The sequence below is a fragment of the Aedes aegypti genome, chromosome 3, assembly GCF_002204515.2.
Source record: "Aedes aegypti strain LVP_AGWG chromosome 3, AaegL5.0 Primary Assembly, whole genome shotgun sequence".
Classification (NCBI taxonomy): Eukaryota; Metazoa; Arthropoda; class Insecta; order Diptera; family Culicidae; genus Aedes; species Aedes aegypti.
Window position 1 is genome coordinate 361,417,255 of NC_035109.1, and position 18,981 is coordinate 361,436,235.

General features: G+C 35.9%; 1 protein-coding gene across 2 annotated transcripts; it reads right to left on the reverse strand.

The window, feature by feature from the left end:
• LOC5568522 (mediator of RNA polymerase II transcription subunit 19) lies at positions 1–11,293 on the reverse strand. Of its 2 annotated transcripts, none has more exons than XM_021849721.1 (4): positions 10,589–11,293; positions 2,502–2,650; positions 1,432–1,539; positions 1–1,371 (listed from the first exon to the last, which is right to left on the reverse strand). In XM_021849721.1, the coding sequence occupies exons 1-4, from the start codon at positions 10,821–10,823 to the stop codon at positions 1,084–1,086; spliced, it is 780 nt and encodes a 259-aa protein (XP_021705413.1). In that variant the 5' UTR covers positions 10,824–11,293; the 3' UTR covers positions 1–1,083. The 2 variants fall into 2 exon arrangements, with proteins under 2 accessions (XP_021705413.1, XP_001652347.1); XM_001652297.2 differs by having other exon boundaries at positions 10,607–11,287.
• Positions 11,294–18,981: the final 7,688 nt, after the last annotated feature.

Genomic DNA, 18,981 nt, shown 5'->3' on the forward strand with positions numbered 1-18,981 from the left:
TTTTCACTTGCTTCAAATGTATTGCTAAATCAAAATAAAATTAAATAATAACTCATTTTAATAGGGCATATAAATACAGTTTACTAAAATAATAAACCATGCTTCTTGGGAGCGACTGGCTCGTTTCGAAGTGAGAATCGCCTCACCGGCTGCTAAAAGGCAAGCGCAGTTCTTCGACTCGATCGTCCAATCCCGTCTTTTGCTAACGTCCAAGAACCCATCGTTTACTGCTGTACAAAAACAGAGACAATGAAATTAGAACGGAACCGCACCGAAAGGGGCGGTCCCAAAACGGGAAGATTTGACCAAGGAAAATCGTTAAGATCTTAATCGTATAATTCACCTTACATGTTATACCTCTATATTGGGCTTTTTATGTTTCTTTTTTTGTGAATTTTTGTTTTCTTTTTCTGCAATGAGAAAAACAAGGCTTCTGTTGCTTAATATTTAAATAGTGTTTTTTTTTTGTTCTAATTGAAGATATTCTTTTGACACACTCCTACTATCGAAAATTGGCATTTTTCATGTTTTCAATCGATGCTCGATTGCACACTTTTCAACTTATCATCAATCAATCATTTATAATAAGTATTAATGTTGTGGTAAGGAATCACTTATGTATGCAAAACGGTTGGATTTGATTAAACCTATTAACAAAAACAGAGAAAACGAGGTCGGTGCTTCTTTCTGTATCTCGAGAGAATTACATACAACTACCGGATGGGTGTTCTTGTGTGTACCTATTGATGTTTAAGAACAAGGTTGCGTTTTCTGGTTTTGCATAATGTAATATACTGTTAGTATTGTATGCCATTCGCTAGCGAAAGGAAGAGGAAGGGGATATTCACATTTTCTCCCGTGGGGAGTCTGGTGTCTGGCACTTATGAAAAAAGCCCAGAACTCCACACGATTCGACCGAAAACAAAGGGTAGACTTAAAATTTAATCTTTACCATACTTATTAACTAGCACTAAGCGACGTTAGTGGTTGTTGTTTGTTTGTTGTGTTGTTGCAGTTCTATCCACATCCAGGGTTTCTGTTTTTTGATTATACAAAATTTTGTTTTTTTTTTTTTTTTTATTCTTAGAAGACTTGCGTTTGCGGTGGCATCGAGGCAGCCCCGCTACCAGGATGTTCCGGACTGTGGCGCTGTTTTTTGCGCTTCTTCTCTTTTTTCCGCTTTTTCCGCTCCTTGTCGTCTTCGTGGCGTTTTTGCTTTTTGTGCTTCTTTTCGTGGGTATCGAGGCCGGACGCTTCCAGTGCCGACTGTTCCGATAGGGGCGCAACGCCCTCCTTGTATTTGTGTTTCTTATGCTTATTCTTATGCTTCCTAGTGGGGACCGACTTCAGGTGCTTGTACTGTTCCGGGAGCTGATGGAAAAAAGAGGTGTTAGACAAATGACAATAAACGGCAGAACAGAACAATCTTACGGGTCCAGGGTGCAGACGGAATCCGGCCAATTGTACGCTTGTGAGGGGAAGTAGATCTTTGCCGCCGATTGGTGGTTTTTCGATGACGCTTCTGAGTGAACTGTTGTCCTGTAATAGTTTAAAAACATACTTGTTAATAGAGTGCGCACAACTGATAATACTTTCTGGAATAAAAATCAGCCCATTTTTGACAAAAAGAACAAATTCGCAAGACAATGTAATAGAATGAGCAAGAAATGTCCAAGCCTATATTCATGGAAGAAGGATAAATAGGTTGCACATAACAGCTTGAAAGTTTTCAAATCCTGAGAAAATAATCGACATGTTATTACTGATATCGTCATTGGAATCCTTAAGGTAAACGAAGCCAAACTTCGAATTTTCAAGTGCACAAGACTGGAGAATCTGACAACAGTTCGCGTTAAAATCAATCAAACTAGGGTAGGTGTACCAGTTATGGCCATAGTGGTTCCCTATTTCGCCATACGTGATATCTTGAATGCCTTCACATTTTGAAAAATCTTTTGTGTTTTAGCAGTAAAATGAAGGATAAATCTTGATGTTGAAGCATTCAAAAAGATTAAAAATGTAAAAGTTTTCCAAATTTTGCATATGGCCAAATAGGGAACCACTATGGCCATAACTGGTACACTTTCCCTACTTGCTTTCTGCTGGTGACCAATGGGATAAATTTTCAACGCGGAGCGCTATTTGGTTCTCAAGTCTTGTGCTCTTGAAAATTTAAGATGTGGCTTCGTTCTATAATCAAGAAATTCAATGTAAGTTTATGACGTAGATAGGGTTATAGATGGGATTTGAAGTTGATATTGACTTTTTACGGATTGCGTGATAAACTCTTGCGCCGAAGATCTTGAAAACTATTAAAAATGCTTGTAAGCTTCGTAATTACTTTAAATAGTCATTATATTCTGCCGTACATTTGCAGCCAGCATCAAGAATGCGTTTGAAATTAATAGCTCACAACAGATTACCTACTTGTTCAACATCCTTATTTCAATTGCTTAGCTTTGTCTTTGGAATTGGAAACAATTAAACATTGTAATACTTACGAGATGTCCTGGTCCGTCGATGACGCCCGGCAGGTTCGGCAGGAACGATGAAAGTTGCTCCTTTACTTTCTTACCGCTAAATTTACTATACGAATGTTCAAGGCCATAGTGGGCCATCAAGTTGGTCGCACCGGTGAGTTCGCCTTCGCCTGGAACAGATGATATGATTAGTTAGACATGTGATTCAAATGGGAAGATTTAGATGCTGAATCATTTAATTATTTTTAGAGTAAATAATTTAAGTTCAATCGAAGAAGATCGTTCTCAGTGCCGGCTTTGGCGGGTCAGATTTTATAAAAAAGGCATTAAATACAAAAATCAGCGCTTTTCCTTAAAATTCAAATAACTGTTTAATTTGCATTTTAAATGGGATGTTCGATCTAAATATAGAGGAAATTGCAATTTATTCATCCTTCTTTTTGTTCTCATTCAAGTCACCTAATTTATATTTTGAAATTCCCGCTTTTACCCGGAATAGTTTCCAGAATTTTTTCGCTTCTCAATGTTGTTAATTGAAGGTATTTTAACTCAACTTCTAAGCATTCGATTTTTTCTTCATGAAAATAAAGGGGTTTCTAAAGTAAATAAATTTAACATTGCAAATGGGCTATATTTGTTGATATTAGTTTAAAAAATAGTTGTTTTTAATAGTGTTTCAGCGGTAAAATGTTTCATTCATTTTTTTATCAATCGTTTTACCATTGAACCAGTTAATTGACTTTTGTATTAATCTGATGATATATCTTTTTCTAAAATCAATTCAGCTCTGAAGTTACCATGAGAAAGAGAGGGTTAAACTGAAAATGAGACAAAGCAAAACATGTAGAAGCATGTATCTCTGCCTAATCATCCAATTCTATCAAATGCACTTACCGAATGGCATATTAGAGACTTTTTTAAATAAAGGATTGTTTTCTATAATATATATCCGGATCCATTTGAAAAAAAAAATCATAAACTTCGAGTCAAATCAGTTGAAAAGATCAAAAAATGTTATCTTTGACAGTTTTGGAAAGATTTAAAAGCTATTTCAATTGCTTATGTTGTGAGAAAAGCGAAACGTTTTTATGAGGCATATTGTAGCAAAGTAGAAATTGAATCATTTAATTTTTTTTAAACATTCCTATTAAAGTTACCTGTTTAAATTCACAAACTCTGAATTACAATATACATATATATACAGTCATCTCTCCCTTACTCGATATTGAAGGGACCATCGAGTTAGGGAGGTATCGAGTTACAAAACACAAAACCAATGCAACTGCGATCCAAGGGACCATCGAGTTAGCCATGGAAACCAACTTTAACTATGGATCTCTAACTCGATATCGAGATACCAGCTATTCAAAGCAATAAATAACTTTGTTGTTCTCAATAAACTTGTTCAATTTGTTGTAATATAAAAAATGCGTTGAAACAACAATCATTTTTATCAAAATAAAGCATTTTACACACATTTCCTATCCATATCCATATCCATATCCAAAACACAAATCAAACTTTGTTGTAACTTTCCGCTTCCATGGCAGATGCTATTCTGTAGAGTCATGACATACAGCTACAATATCGTATCGATTTGTTGCGAGTATCAGCAACCTAATATTAATTAGAGAGCGTTAGTTCGCGTATTAGGCAGTGTCTTGCCCCTAGCTCGCAACTGATATTGATAGTTTTACTAAATCAGCCATACGCTGATATGACTGATATTGGGCAACTCTGATCATTTGCTACAACTTAGCTGAACAGACCAACTCACGATTCGTTAATCACCGCAAAAAAATGATGCATACACTGTGTAGTACTGAAAGTTCTGAACATATTCTCAGAAGCAACTATGGCTCTAAAATCAATAAATCGAGATGAAAACCTCATGTCCACCTAAATAAGCTTCCTGGACCAGGGTGCACTGGTTGATTGGGTTCGTTTGAACGCGAGATGTTATTTAAAATATAATTGTAGCAGCAATGTTTCTGCATTTTTTTTCTTCTGTTTTCCAAAGTCAAGACCTTGTTTTCAATTTTCAATTTCAAATTAAAAATATTGCGTCACTGATTAGGGTGTCAATCATCTTCTGTTATCCTGTTTAGTCATGATATTTATCTAGAGATTTGCCCTTCTTTTAGACATAAGGTATTCTTTCGAGGGTTATTGCTACAGCGATGAGACGCGCTATTTTTTTATACCAAATGGCGTTATGCCAAATGACCCAGACCCGAATGATTTAGAAAATTCTTTGAAAATTTTCTGGTAGATTTCCTGGAATAAATCCTGGAGGATTCTTTGGAGTAATAGGAATCCGTGGAATTTAATAATAATAATTCAACAATTGCATACCTTAACCGCCGCAAATCAAATCAACAGCCTTTTTACAAACATATTTTGTAAACAAAACCCTTTCCTTAAAAAACAGGAAATAAAATCACTTGTCTTGGATCGAAATCCGTACACTTTAATAAGGTTGAATCAAAATCCGTACACTCGTACATCCGTACATTGAACAGCTGCACAAAACTCAATACTTAGGGGGAAGTCCTCTATGGCCGGACAGCCGCTATGCCCGGACAGTTTGAATTTTCCAAAAACGAATAATGATAATCAGAGGCGACACGTAACTTTTTACCTGTTCTACGCATCTAAAAATGCCTTTTTCGACAAATTGAGATCATAAAGCAAATATTAAATTATTGGAATCTTCCTTTCTAGCAAATCTTCACTTGATAGATGCAAATTGGTTGCATAAAATAAAGAATTTCTATTCGTGGAACAGGTAGATTTGAGGTTAGGGAATCGCCACTGATGATAATAAGATTTTTTGTATTCCAGTTTGTCTGTGATTCCAGGATTATACCAAAACACATTTTTGCAGTGTATACAAACTATGACGTTTTCATGTCCAAACGTAAACAAACAGTAGCTGTCAAAAGTTTCACTCTGATACAATATACCAAAAAAATGTGAACGAGAAAATTTCATACAAGTGTAGCCACAAATGATTCTTATAATTCAAACTGAATTGTCTCCGTACGTTGACTTCAGTAAGTTTTGCATCAATCACAATGCAAAATTTATTACAAAATGAATTTCAAAGAAAACCAACCTTTTTTGTAAACCATTGCAAGTCCTCCATGACCGGACACCTCTTGTCTTCTATGACCGGACAGTGAAAATGTTAACCTAATAACTGGGATATAATTTTAATTCGCTTTTTCATAAATGTAGGGTATAAAAAACAAACAGCAACAAAAATAGAGCATGAAAAACAAAACTTTCGGTCCTTGGAGGCCTTATAAAGCGCTGTAAACATGATGCTTTTAAGGCAAATGAGCGCACGAGAAGCAGCCACAAGGTATGATGTGCAGTCATCTCTCCATAATTCGTTAATGAAGGGACCATCGAGTTAGGGAAGTATCGTGTTACAAATACTAAAACAGTGCAAATGTGCGATTCAAGGGACCATCGAGGTAGCCATGAACACCACATTTTACTATGGTTCTTTAACTAGATATTGAGATACGGAGGTCGAGTAAGGGAGAGTTGACTGTACCTAAGGTTGTTAAGTAGGTACTACTGAAAATATTTGGCATGACGATCGTTTCAAAAACTCACGGACTACTCCGTTAACACTTCAATATGGGTATCGAATATTATGATTTACGAAGGTGATGCTTCCGAAAGCACATCAAGAACCACCAGCTACCACTGACCACTGTATAGTAGGTTCGATGTACCCCGATGGAAGTGGCCAATTTTATACATGTACGGAATCATATCAATTTGGGTAGCAATGTTCAATATTTATAAAATTCAAGCTTCCGGAAGCAGTTTTAGAATCACCGTCTACCCTGGACAAGACAAGACCACATCTCCCGGTGCACTTGGTCACCCGCTGGTTCTAAATATGCACACGGGAGCTTTACATTCAAAAATCTTGAAGTATGACATCCATATTGATATGGTTCCAGACATGCTCCTAATTGGCCACTTTCCCCAGGGCACCTGGAATCTACTATACTGTGGTCCGTGTTGTGCTGCCGAAAGCATAATTTTGAAGTTTGGTGCCTACTTGGATAAAGCTCCAGAAAAAAATACATGATTGGAAATACAAACATGACTGACCATATTTTCCGGAACCAGTTTTACGAAAATGGTCGTGTATCTGAAGACTTCTAATGAATCTTAATGCGTTCACCGGCATTCAACTTCCAATTAGTTCTAGTTTCAAGAAAAAAAATGTATACATCTATACAACTTAACATTGCATAAAAATACAAGCGACAGAAAAATGTCATTTTTTGCTTCTGGATGCATCCAATTTCATCAATTTTTCGTAAAGTTATAAGCATTTCAATTTAGGCAAAATTTTGCCTATAAGGTACCGTGGGGCTAGTGGGTAATGGAATTCGCATAGTTGAGATTCTTCAAATTCTAGAGAAACAAAAGAGGTCGTGTATATTTTTTAGCTTGACTCCCACCAAATATAGGCAGCATGCTGAAATTGATTTTTATGAAAAATTGAAGAAAAAAATACAGAAAAAGCTTTTGAAAAATGTCTCCTTACTTTTCACTTGCCCCAAAAGTGGGGCAAGAGAAAAGTTTACCGTTTTGAACAATAAATTCAAAAACAAACAGTTATATTCACGATTTCTATTAGCTTTAACATTTGTTAAGGCTTTCCAATGAACAATAACATAAATAACATGTAAACAAAGAAAATGTTATTCTTTTCACTTGAATTTTCTTCTGTTCAGTTATGTTAGTTGAAATGATTCAACAAGATTATAACTGCAACATTTACAATGTTAGTTCTTACATTATAGGGCAGCAATTGCATTTATGCTCTGTAGAATTTCCACCACTCGTTATTTGTTTTTGAGATAGTCGGATAATTCTTCGGGAGAAATCAAACGGAATCCTTCAATAACGTATTTAGAATCTTTTTTATGTGGATAGACCTATACCCAGGGTGGCCACCAAATATCCATTTTGAAATTCCCGCTTTTTTCCCGGTTTTCCCGGTATAATTTTCTAAATTTTCCCGGTTTTTAATTAAGGGGCCTTAATGTAAAAGGGTGACCCTTTGGCCGGTTTTTTAATTGCATATACCAAAAAAATTACTGATTTTTCCATCCAATAGGAAAAACTATATTATTCGTAGAAGATTGGCTCCCGTACAATTAGCTTTAAGTCGATTTTCTCAAAACTGAGTTTCTGTCACTTACACCCTTTTGCTTCTAATCCCCCCAATTGTGCCAATAGGACGGTTTCTACTCTTGGTACTTTTGATTCATTTTGACATGGGTTTATTTTAAAAGCTACCAAGTCTATATTTATCAACTGTCAGCTGTCTCGGCAAACGTGTATTGACCAGTAGGCCGTAGAGGCTTTGACAAAAATCGCGGAATTAACGTCCAATTTTCCGTTTTTTAAACTTTCTCGGAGGATTTCCAAAAATATCATTCCACAAACACACGCTGGAGTCCTTAATGAAATAAAATGAAAGCATTGTTCACATCGATCGTCACGTTCTCAAGCCAACTCGTGACATACAAACACAAACACCATTCCATTTTAGCTTATATAGATATGCCCCTTTTGTACATCTTATTACCACCTTATTTAAAAGTATTTCAATTCCTAATCTTTCGATTTGTAAGGATGAAACAAAGGTGCACATGTTGAAGCATGTAACTACCTTACTTATTAAATTTTAAGCCGATTAGATAACGATTGATACATTAGAAGCTCTTATAAATAAAGCATCGTTGTCCAAAAATTTTAGATTTTTTTATGTATTATTCAGTAATTAAAGAAAATTATGAATCTTCTGAGTGCTTAAAACTTTTGCTAGAAATTTTAAAACTCTGATTCAAAACTTCGAGTCAGATAAGCTAGAGAAAAAATCAAGACCTGACAGTAAGAGAAAAAAGTCATAAAATATTTCGAAACATTACCAACTAATTTGAAACATTTCTAAGAAGTTTAGTGTAACAAAGTAAACGTTTTCTACAAGTAGTTGAATCATCAATGTTTAAATGTAATTTGTCCAAGGTTACAGATGCTTAATGGAAATATCATCAACCATATCAACTTTCTACAACTTATTTCTGGTGGTTTGAAGATGTCCGTTCGAAATTATTTCCCCGGTGACCATCTCGAATTCCCGGTTTTTCCCGTCTTTTTCCCGATGGATTCAAATTCCCGTCTTTTTCCCGCTTTTCCCGTTTTTCCCGGTTCGGTGGCCACCCTGTATACCCCACTTTTATGTTTTGAACTAGCTTTACATAGACATTCCACGAGATTTCCGTGTATTCTCTAATATTGCAACCTTTCAGTCAACGTCTTCCTTTTAATTGGCTGCCCGAAGTAGACATAGTAATATTGTAATGTTTGGCAACATCTTTTAGAAAAGTTCCATGATTTCTAATAGCTTTCAACGCTCGAGTATAGTGTTTCTTGAATTATCAGCACGTTATGTTTTTCTATGATAATTGCGAACCATGTTTACTTATGGCTACTTCAAGAGAAAACACAAATTCAATCTCTAATGATAAACTTTTCACTTGCCCCACCTGATAAGAAAATTGACGGTGTTTAAATTTAGTTACTTTTAGGTCTACGTCGAATTAATTCTGAAACTTTTTTTATTGCAGTTTGAAACTGTCACAGAGGACAACTAAGAAGTGGTACAGGAAATTATTTTCCGCAACTTTTTTCCACTGAAAATATTAAAATAAGATTTTACGCCGCCAACTTGTTACGGAGTAACAGTTGACAGGTTAACAATTTTTCGCTCTATTATACAATAATGGCTGAAAAATCTCAGAAATCTCTTACCTATCGTAATGTTCTCAATGGCCTCAAAGGTTTACGCATGAGTTCAAAACGTTAATTCACATATTGATTGTTTTCACTTACCCCATTTACCCACTTGCCCCGCGGTACCTTATCAATCATTATGCCTATCCCTGTATTGCCGCATCTTTGACGGTGATTTTCAAAATACCTAAAGCATTTGCAGCTTTCGGGAATTCTTGCCCATTGTACATTGCTTCAACGCTTTTTCTTAAGTCATCAGCGTTATATTTCAGCTTCATACTTATCATATTTAATAGCTAAAACGTGATGAAATATGTTAAAGTTTTGTACTGTACGTATTAAGATTCGATTTGGAAATATGAATCAAAATCCGTACAGCACAATAATCCTCCCAAACAGTTATTGTACTGTTCAGCAATAGCATTTACTCTTGCAGAATTACAAATACTTACTATAAGAAGTCATCATGATCAACAGTTGGCTCAGAAAAAGTGTGAATTTGACTTTTAATACGTTGGAAACATTTTTCACTCTTCTTAGCAAATTACTAAGAAGGCACACAAACCAATCATCGTAATAATGAGCGAGCGATTACATTTTGATTTTTACAATTTTCAAATCATGGCCTACTTGTATCAAATAAGCATGAACAACAACTTATAAAGTATTGTCATTAGATGTGTAATTTTAAAACTGTATATTAATCATTTTAATATTAAAATAATGAAAAATAAATCAAGTGTACGGATTTCGGTCCCACACGGTATCTCATTTACAAAAATTAAGTATATTTTCGAGAGCTCAATTTCTAACAGGGGACAGTTATAAGCACTCTTTGACCCCATAATTACATGCAAATAGTTTATGAAATAATGCCTCTCGAAAATACATGTCAATCTTAAATCAGGGCCTGATTATTCTGAAGAGCTTTTCAAGTATTACATTTCTTTTTCATCTAAAATTCGATAACATTCAAAGTTTTAATGCTATAAATGCTTCATTATATGGTACAGCAATGACCTTGCTGCTTTGCACCAGATACCATTCACATTACTTCCGAAATTAATATTCACATTATTAAAAAGTTTTTCGAATAAGAATTTTCAATGTTAATCAGTCAAAACGTCATTACATGAGTAAAAATGGAAAAAACATTAGGAATAGCAATATTGACCTGATTCCCACGGGTTGCAAGTTCTTGTACAATTCGAAAACGGAAACCTTGTTCAAAATAAAGAATATAGGTATTGCCCCATGCGCCTCATCCCTACCTTCGTTTCCGCACTCACCTGGTGGTTCCTTCATCAGATAGAAAGGCCCACTGTGCACGATCGAGGGATTCTTCCCGAGCTGGATCGTCGTCTTGAGCGTTCCGGACGAGTCCTGGCGGGCCACAACCGGGGACCGTCCCCCTGCCCCGCCCGCCCTCGGGGACGATTTGGGTGAGTACTGTTCCACCTTCCGGAACTGGTCGGTCATCATCACGTTGCCGTAATTGTTGAACATCACGACGTCTTCTGGCTCCTCCGTGTTTCTTCTACTTTTCTGCTGCTAGTGCCGTCGTTGTCGCGATTACTCTTTTTATTACAACATGAAGTTGCAGCAGCAAGAGAGGAGCCCCAAGGTTTTAAAGGCAGCAGTTGTCTACCTATTCAACACTTCAGTGGTTGTGGGCTTCGCTCTCTCGTCAAAAGACGGGAGCCCAGAAATGGGGCTGACGCGACTACGGAACCTGATCCGATTTGCGAGCTTGATCCGGACACCCACCGAGAAAAAAATACCTTCCCAGGCGAACCGAACGCACCAGCACGCGGAAAATCTACTTTCGAAGAGGAAATTTTCACTTCAATCTCCTTTTTCGCGACGAAATTCACTGCCACCTAGGAAAACTACTCGCACGACGGAGAGGAGTAAAAAATCGTTCTGCACTCGTCGCAGACAAGCAGCTCGCTTGACAGCTGGTGTTGACTGACAGCTCTCAGTATTTATTTCGGTAAAGGCTTTTTCACGCGGTAAGGTTGGCAGAACGATTCATTGTACACAGTGCCCTTCAGGAAAGGCTTTGCACAGTGGGACCTCAACGTGATTCGAAAAGTATCGCAGATTGATTTCAGAAACCGAATTTTTGGACTATTCTATTTTGACCGGACACGATTAATTGCAAAAATTTCACAAATTTATTTGACAATAAACATTTTCTGTAGAAAACAAGACGTAACATTAAAATCGTATGTGTTGTAAACCAACCACCAAGAGCGTCTAAATATTTCTTGACTATTCATTGGACGATTAGGCACGACGTTAGGCTTAAATACGTTAGGCATAAAGACGTTAGGCATAAGTACTTTAGGCATAAATACGATAGGCATAATGGACGTTTGGCATAATAGATGTTTGGCATAATGGACGTTAGGCATAATAGACGATAAGCATAATTTTCAAAATGAAAATAGAAATCGTTTGCTGGAAAAGTGTATTGACTTTTTTGATATTTTTTTCCTATCTTCATTAACGAGATTTTTAGCCCTGGGCTAGTTCAACTCGGGACCAACGGCTTTACTTCCCTTCCGAAGGAAGTCGTAACTATGACTTTCACGTCATAAGTGACTATCTCGGGGTTGGGATTTGATCCCAGGTCCTCGGCGTGAGTGGCGTGAGTTCGTACCATAGAGCAAAGCCATGCTGAAGGTATTTTAGTTCAGTTCCTAGTCGATTCAGGATCTTTTCGTTTTCTTCACTTTCTTGGCCATGAAGCATAATCGTGTATCAGGCACACATGAGAAAGCCAAGAATAAGAACGACGCTGTACATGATCTGTTGCTCATCTTTTGGGTTTGGTTCTATACATATAACTGGCAAATTTTTCATCAGAGATTATCCCTTTTTTAAATTGAAGGCTGTTCTTTATAGTTTTGATGTCAACAAAATTATTGGAGTTAGTGCTGCTAATGTCTTAATCAGAAAATTTCCCTTCTTCTATAAATAAGCTGTTCTTTCGAGACATTAATGTCATTATAGCTTTTAATATTTCCATCATACATTTTCCCTTCTTTGAATCATAGGCTTTTCTTTGCACTTATACGGTTAATTAAATGGTTGGAGGAAAAGACTGTTTGAGAAATCACCATCTTCCAATATATGTTGTTATTTGTATTTTTATTTTTCTAATAGTTTTTGGAATTGTAGATGTAAATATTTCCATCCGAAATTTTCGTTTCTACTTGCTGTTCATTGATTATGAGTAACACTGGGTAATCAAATAAGTTGTTGGAGCTCTATGCAATAACATTGGGAATATAATTTTTCGCCCAAATGCACGCCATGTTTAATTCTGGATACTGTGCTATGTTGAATTTGAACTTTTGTAATTAAAATAAATATCTAATCAAATTTTAATTTTAAAAATCGACGAATATCGAGGAAATTGATTGAAAATCATCGAAAATTGTTTGCACAAGTAGCAAAGGAACCGTTCTCACTACATTTAATTGACGAGCAGACTCGAAGTAGCAATGTAACGCCAAGAAGATAGTTGTCTTCTACCAGAAAATTATTGCTGAAGATAATGTCACCTATCATAACATAAATTCTTGACTTGCCTCTCGATTATTGTCTTCAAGGTACTCATTTGCACTATAAGTATTAATATTTATATGGAAGATTCCCCTTCTTTAGAATAAACTCAGATATATAACAAAAAAATGTCATATACTCATTAAAATAAACATCATTAGAAACACATAACTCTTTGATTGCACATCGCAAATTTAAATTGATACTTACAAAAATGGATTGAGCTGGATTTTAGAATGATAACAATAAAAATGACAACCAATTTTCCTCCATATCTGTCATTCGGTTTGTCACATTTCATAGCACCGAAAAAAGTAATTTAATACCAGTCAATCAATCCACCCTTTTGTAACGCTTTTTGTATGAACATCGCACTTTATTATGAGCTATCACACCTTAAGGACAGATACCCACCCCCATCAGCGTAATTGAATTTGTAAATGGGCCTGAAAATTTTTCGATATAAGGCGAGTTTCAAATGACACACTCGCGAGTTATTTTATGCCTAACATCCATTATGCCTAATGTCTTTATGCCTAACATCCATTATGCCTAATGTCTTTATGCCTAACATCCTTATGCCTAACGTCTTTATGCCTAATGGGGTATACTCGGACGATTTAACTTAAGTATGAGGTGCATGAGTATAATATACACATTATGTACCCATTAGGTACATTCAACTGAATGTGAATTTGTTTTAGGTAAAATAAAGAAGACTAAAACAATATGAGTGCAAATTATTAGTGATTTATTTTTGTAACGACAAATCCGATCGCAAATGATATAGGGTAAGCGTTCCCTTAGTTGTGGGTGTTCCTATAGTTGCGGTAGTACCGTTTTCACTGATTTTATTACACTATTCACAAAACCGACACTGCCAATCGACGTATTAGCTTGTTGATACACGAAATAGCTGAAAACACCGTTCAAATTGCATTAAAACTGATGAAATATCACTAAAATTGTCAAAACTTTTCATACTTGTACCAATAGTTGCGGTAAAGTGTTCCTATAGTGGAGAATCCCATAAGAAAACAACGGGTACTGCAACTATAGGAACACAAATTAAAAGTATACCGCAACTAAAGGAACAGTGTACCAATAGTGGAGGTATTATTTTTCACTGACATGCCGTGGATTACTGCGATGAAATCATTTTTCTCATTAAGTCAATGCTCGTTACTTTCCGTTACAACATTAACATGTACATCAATTGCGCTTCTTGAATTTAGGCGGTTAAATGAAGTTCAATCGTGCTTAATACCTCCACTATTGGTACATCTACCCTACCTCCTTCGCTCATGTTGACAGTTTTTTATTCTGTTCCTGTTTTTGATGAACCACTGCGACCAGTTTTTTTTTTTGTTAAATCTTATGTGGTACAGTCAACTTTCGTTCGTTGCACTAAGCCCATGGCCACCTAGTGAAAGTTTTTCACTAATCGGGCTAAGTTTTGAGCTGTCAAATAACCGATTAGGGATGGTACACAAATTATGTCACGCTAAATTTCAACTACTGAACAACTTTGCCGAAGACGTGATCTTTCTAAGTGGTCAGGATCCTGAGATATCCGCAAAACAAAATTTTGATACTCACTAGCAGAATTCCGCAATTCAATGACCACCATATGTTAGCCCTTGAACTACTGAACAATTTTGCTGAACACCATGGCCTTCTATTTTGAATACTTTTCAAGATATTGATCATTTATAAAAACGGTCGTTAATCTGAATTTCGGTCGTAAAAAAGTGGCCGGAAAAAGAACCGTCGGTAAAATAACGAATGAATTAAAAAATAAGTGAAAAATATTATTATTAGTCTAGAAGCTAGCTATAGCTATTTCAAAACCCCTATAATAAAGTTCAAAACCTCTAAACTAAAAAAAGTCGCAAAGATCTATCATAGCGTTTCTTCGCAACCTTAACCATTATCATACCTAGGGCTGAGGGCCCTGAGACAATTCGACAGTACACCAAAATTCCTAACTTTCTATTGTCAACTATTATTATGATCCATTGCAGTACCGTCAATTATTTTCTCATGTCGTTTCTCATGTACTTTGAACAAAGACGAAATAAACACCTCCATGTCCCTAACGGTTGCCCTAAATATTATGGCACATAAGGTAATACAGCAAAATATAGAATGCCATGAAAAGTGTACTGCGATCTGTCAAACTTGGGTACCTTTTGCAGTACCAAGGGACCAAATGCAGTACTAGAAGTGGTACCCAATCTGAACCCGAGAGGGACGGACCTGCTTTGAAGATAATGATGATGAATTTTCAAATTTTCTGGATCAAATTATACAAATATATTGATTTAAATGTTTACCCCACATTCATTTATATTAGAAAATTTGTAAACTTTTGCAACATATCCGTAATAAGTCAAGGTTGACTTTGATTTTTGTTTATTATTTGATTCATAAGCATGAATTTATTTGTAACAGTAGTAATTCTACTGTTTATTCTAAAAATCTTTATATTAAAGTTAACTGTAAACACATTGAAAAGTAGAAATCCAACTTCCATTTCAACAAAAATACAAGTTTTATTTAAAATCGTATAAAACCCGGGATCCCGGGATTTCCCGGGACAAGCATTAATTTTTGTCCCGAATCCCGGGACAAGTAAAATGACCGGGAAATGGACACTCTAGGTCAACATATAAGAATATGAAATCTATTTAAAGAATTCGAATTCCACCATATGGTATGGTGTATAGTCGTGGTCTGGGAGGGAGAAACCAATACAAAATTTCTGTACGTCATAGTGAGCCGAGATTTCGCTGTCACGAACTGTCACTGTGAGCCCAGATCTCAAACATTGGAATAGCATGGAAAAAGCGCGTAACTGATTGAAACACATTTTCGCATTTTATCAAAAGTGACAAAAATTGGAATGAAAATCAATTTATGCACATAATGCAAGTAATGTCACGTGAGCACCTTTCAACTGATTGAATATAAAGTATTGAAAACGCATCTTTATACTTTTTCCAATGAAAATTAATATTTAGTGCATGGAAAACTGTGGCCCTTTTTCCATGTTTGTCAGGAAAGATCGAAAGTACACAACAAAAGAAAACTAGCGGTTTTCCCCAAGCCTGCCTTGATTGTTGTTGGCAAGCTGGAGTTATCTTGCAGTTCAAACAAACGTTGTTCTATATTTCGTGTGTAGTATCGGTGTCTCCCTCCCAGGTCGTGGTTATCCCACGATGTAAAAAATGGTATGCTAAAAATGACGAAGGAAACTCTCAGTGATTATTGTTACGTAATTCATGATTGACCACTAAATTGAGAATCAGATTATGTCTCAGTTGTGGCGTATTGCCAGAATGGAGTAGAAATATATCGGTTCTTGGAAATCCTACTTTGAAAATAAATGTTAAATTTCCATATATTGGCAAGAGTACCTTACAAAAACAAAGCTCCTTTAGTCTGTTGGGCAGAGTTTTAGATTGCCAGTCTAGTTTAAGATCTTTTCGGGTACACAATTCTTCGTTTTCCCAATCAGTAAATCAGTTTACTTCCCGTAGAATAAAGCAAAGAGAAGCCCTTGATTAAAAACCGCACTCATAATTTGCGCTATATGTATTAATATGCGAGGCAGACAATCGTCAGATTCGTCACCATTCGGCGATGAAATGAAAAATGACATCGTCATCCAGTTCCAGTATAATAACTCTGGCAAGTCGTTATCTCGTTATCGACGAAAGCATGCACGACTAACTTAATGCCATGAGCAAATTTTTCTTCATTCCATTTGCTACCCTTACTCACAAGAAAAAGGCGTTTACTGTATATTCGCTTGCTTTGCACCAACCAACGAATGCCATCATATGATTGCTTGTATTGGCAAATGAACCCGATCTCCTCATGTTTCTATAATAGCTCTGTTGGTAAGCGCTTAGAGTTGATGATTCAGAGATCGTTTGTTCGATTCCAGACGTGTTTTGTTATTTCGTTTTTGTTTTATTTTAAAAAAAAGCTTTTAATCTGTCCAAGACACGATTAATATTTTTATTCGGCTCAGTGCTCCCGAACGAAGGTGCGCCCGTAACGATAGAATCGTGTTTGTTCGTCATGACGCCAAGCCCCTGATTTTATCTACCCCCGATTTTAGCACACTTTTTGACCCGATATTGTCTACCCCCGATTTTGGCATCCTATGTTCCCGATTTTGTCAGCCCAAAATTTAAATTTATTTTAATTAGACTAAACACGTCTGGCAATATTGGGTGCACAAAGTCAATTATGACTTTGGCAACGTCTATACAATCATCTAAAGATCGAATTTTGAAAATTTGAAATTCTTAACAATTATTCAAGAAACTTATCAATGTTACCTTGGATTACGGTACATAGAAAATGGAAGTAGAAAAAACAATGTTTATATTAACAAAATCAAACCAGTCGAAAAATTTTATCCCGATTTTAGCTCTTTCCCGATTTTGTCAACCTTAAATGCCACATGGGGCTGACAAAATCGGGACATAACTGTATTAATATTATGATAGGGGAAGTGAATTTTTATCAAGCACGGACGGTTTAGCGTATAATTTGGAGTTTTAGAGCTGATACGGACGTCAATTGAAGTGAAAATATCAACGAAAACTAAGATTTTAGAAAACCACGTTTGAAAATTAAAACTGACGTTGCTTTTAGCTCTGGAATTTCGAGGTTTTTCAGTGAGGTGAATATCGTTATGATATAATGTCAAATCTGATACCTTTAGATTTCTTTTTGAATGGGTTACAATCATTAATGGATATATTTTCAGGAATGCAATGAAAATTTTCAAAAATATCTCGTTTTTTGCTTGATATACATTTTACCACCAACAGCTGTTCAATTTACCCACATAGTGCAGGTAAAATGAACATTTTCATCGTTTTTTGCTAGCGATATATAGGATGTTTCATGTATTTTGGATAGACCGATACGCGTATATAATTTGGCCATTTACGGCAAAATCAAATGGAAGTGGCCAAATTATATACGCGTAACGCTCTGTCTAAAATACATGAAACAGCCTATATTTGAAAATTTAGCTATTTAAATCAGAATTTGTGTTACTGGTATAGATAATATCGCTATTTTTGATGTTGTGCGTTGGAACTATACAAATTCCTCGTTTTTCTATCGGAAACAAGATGATATCGTTAAGGACATCACCCCTTCCCCTACTGAAGCTCAACACAATTGTTTCATTAGTAGCCAAATGTGGTTGTTCTATCAAGCTCCAAAAGCAGTATTTCTTTTTATCGCTTAACAGCCCAGTTAACAAATGCAATGTGATTAAAGAAATTAATATTGCATCATTAATCTATTCTGTCAGTTTTGACTTCTATATTTGTTTTCCTCAAAGTTTCCTTGACTTGATAAAAAGCGTAAATTAACATGTTATCAATAAATTAACAAATTGTAAATTACAATGTTTATATATCAATCAATCAAAAAAATATTGTGCGGTAAAAACTACCATTTTAGGGGGTTAACTTAAGCGCTCGCACCGGCAATTTCCAGCAGACCAGAAATGCGCTTGATTTTACCATGTCCGTAGTCGAAATCAGATTGTTGTAATTTATTTCTGTCAAATGTACCAGTAATGATGTGGGATGTACCGTAAACATAGTAAATTGATCTAAAATTCCATGGTAGCTTCAAGAATGGGCGTAATCAGCTAAAATAGTTATTTTTACCACAGAATTTTTTCCCGTGCACTTATAGTTTTTGGCCATTTTTTCTAAAATGTATTCCATAGTGCACAAAGTATGCGTTACTGAAGGGACAGACACGCATATAAAAGGCCTTTTAGATTATGTTGTCTGGTAAATTGCGCCTTATGATATGCTACAATAGAAAATGCATTTGTCTGACGCGCAATTTGAAATGTGTATTGCATACTTGTCGGCGTTTTATCAGCGACCGTTCACACTAAAAATGATTGTTACTCAAATCCCGAGATAGTTTTGCTCAGAAATCAATAAGAGTTCTGTGTAAAATCTTTAGCGACGTTGAGTCTGTTCTTCGGAATTCGGTTTTCGGGTCGGTCATCGAGCAATAGGAAACAATCAATTTTCCA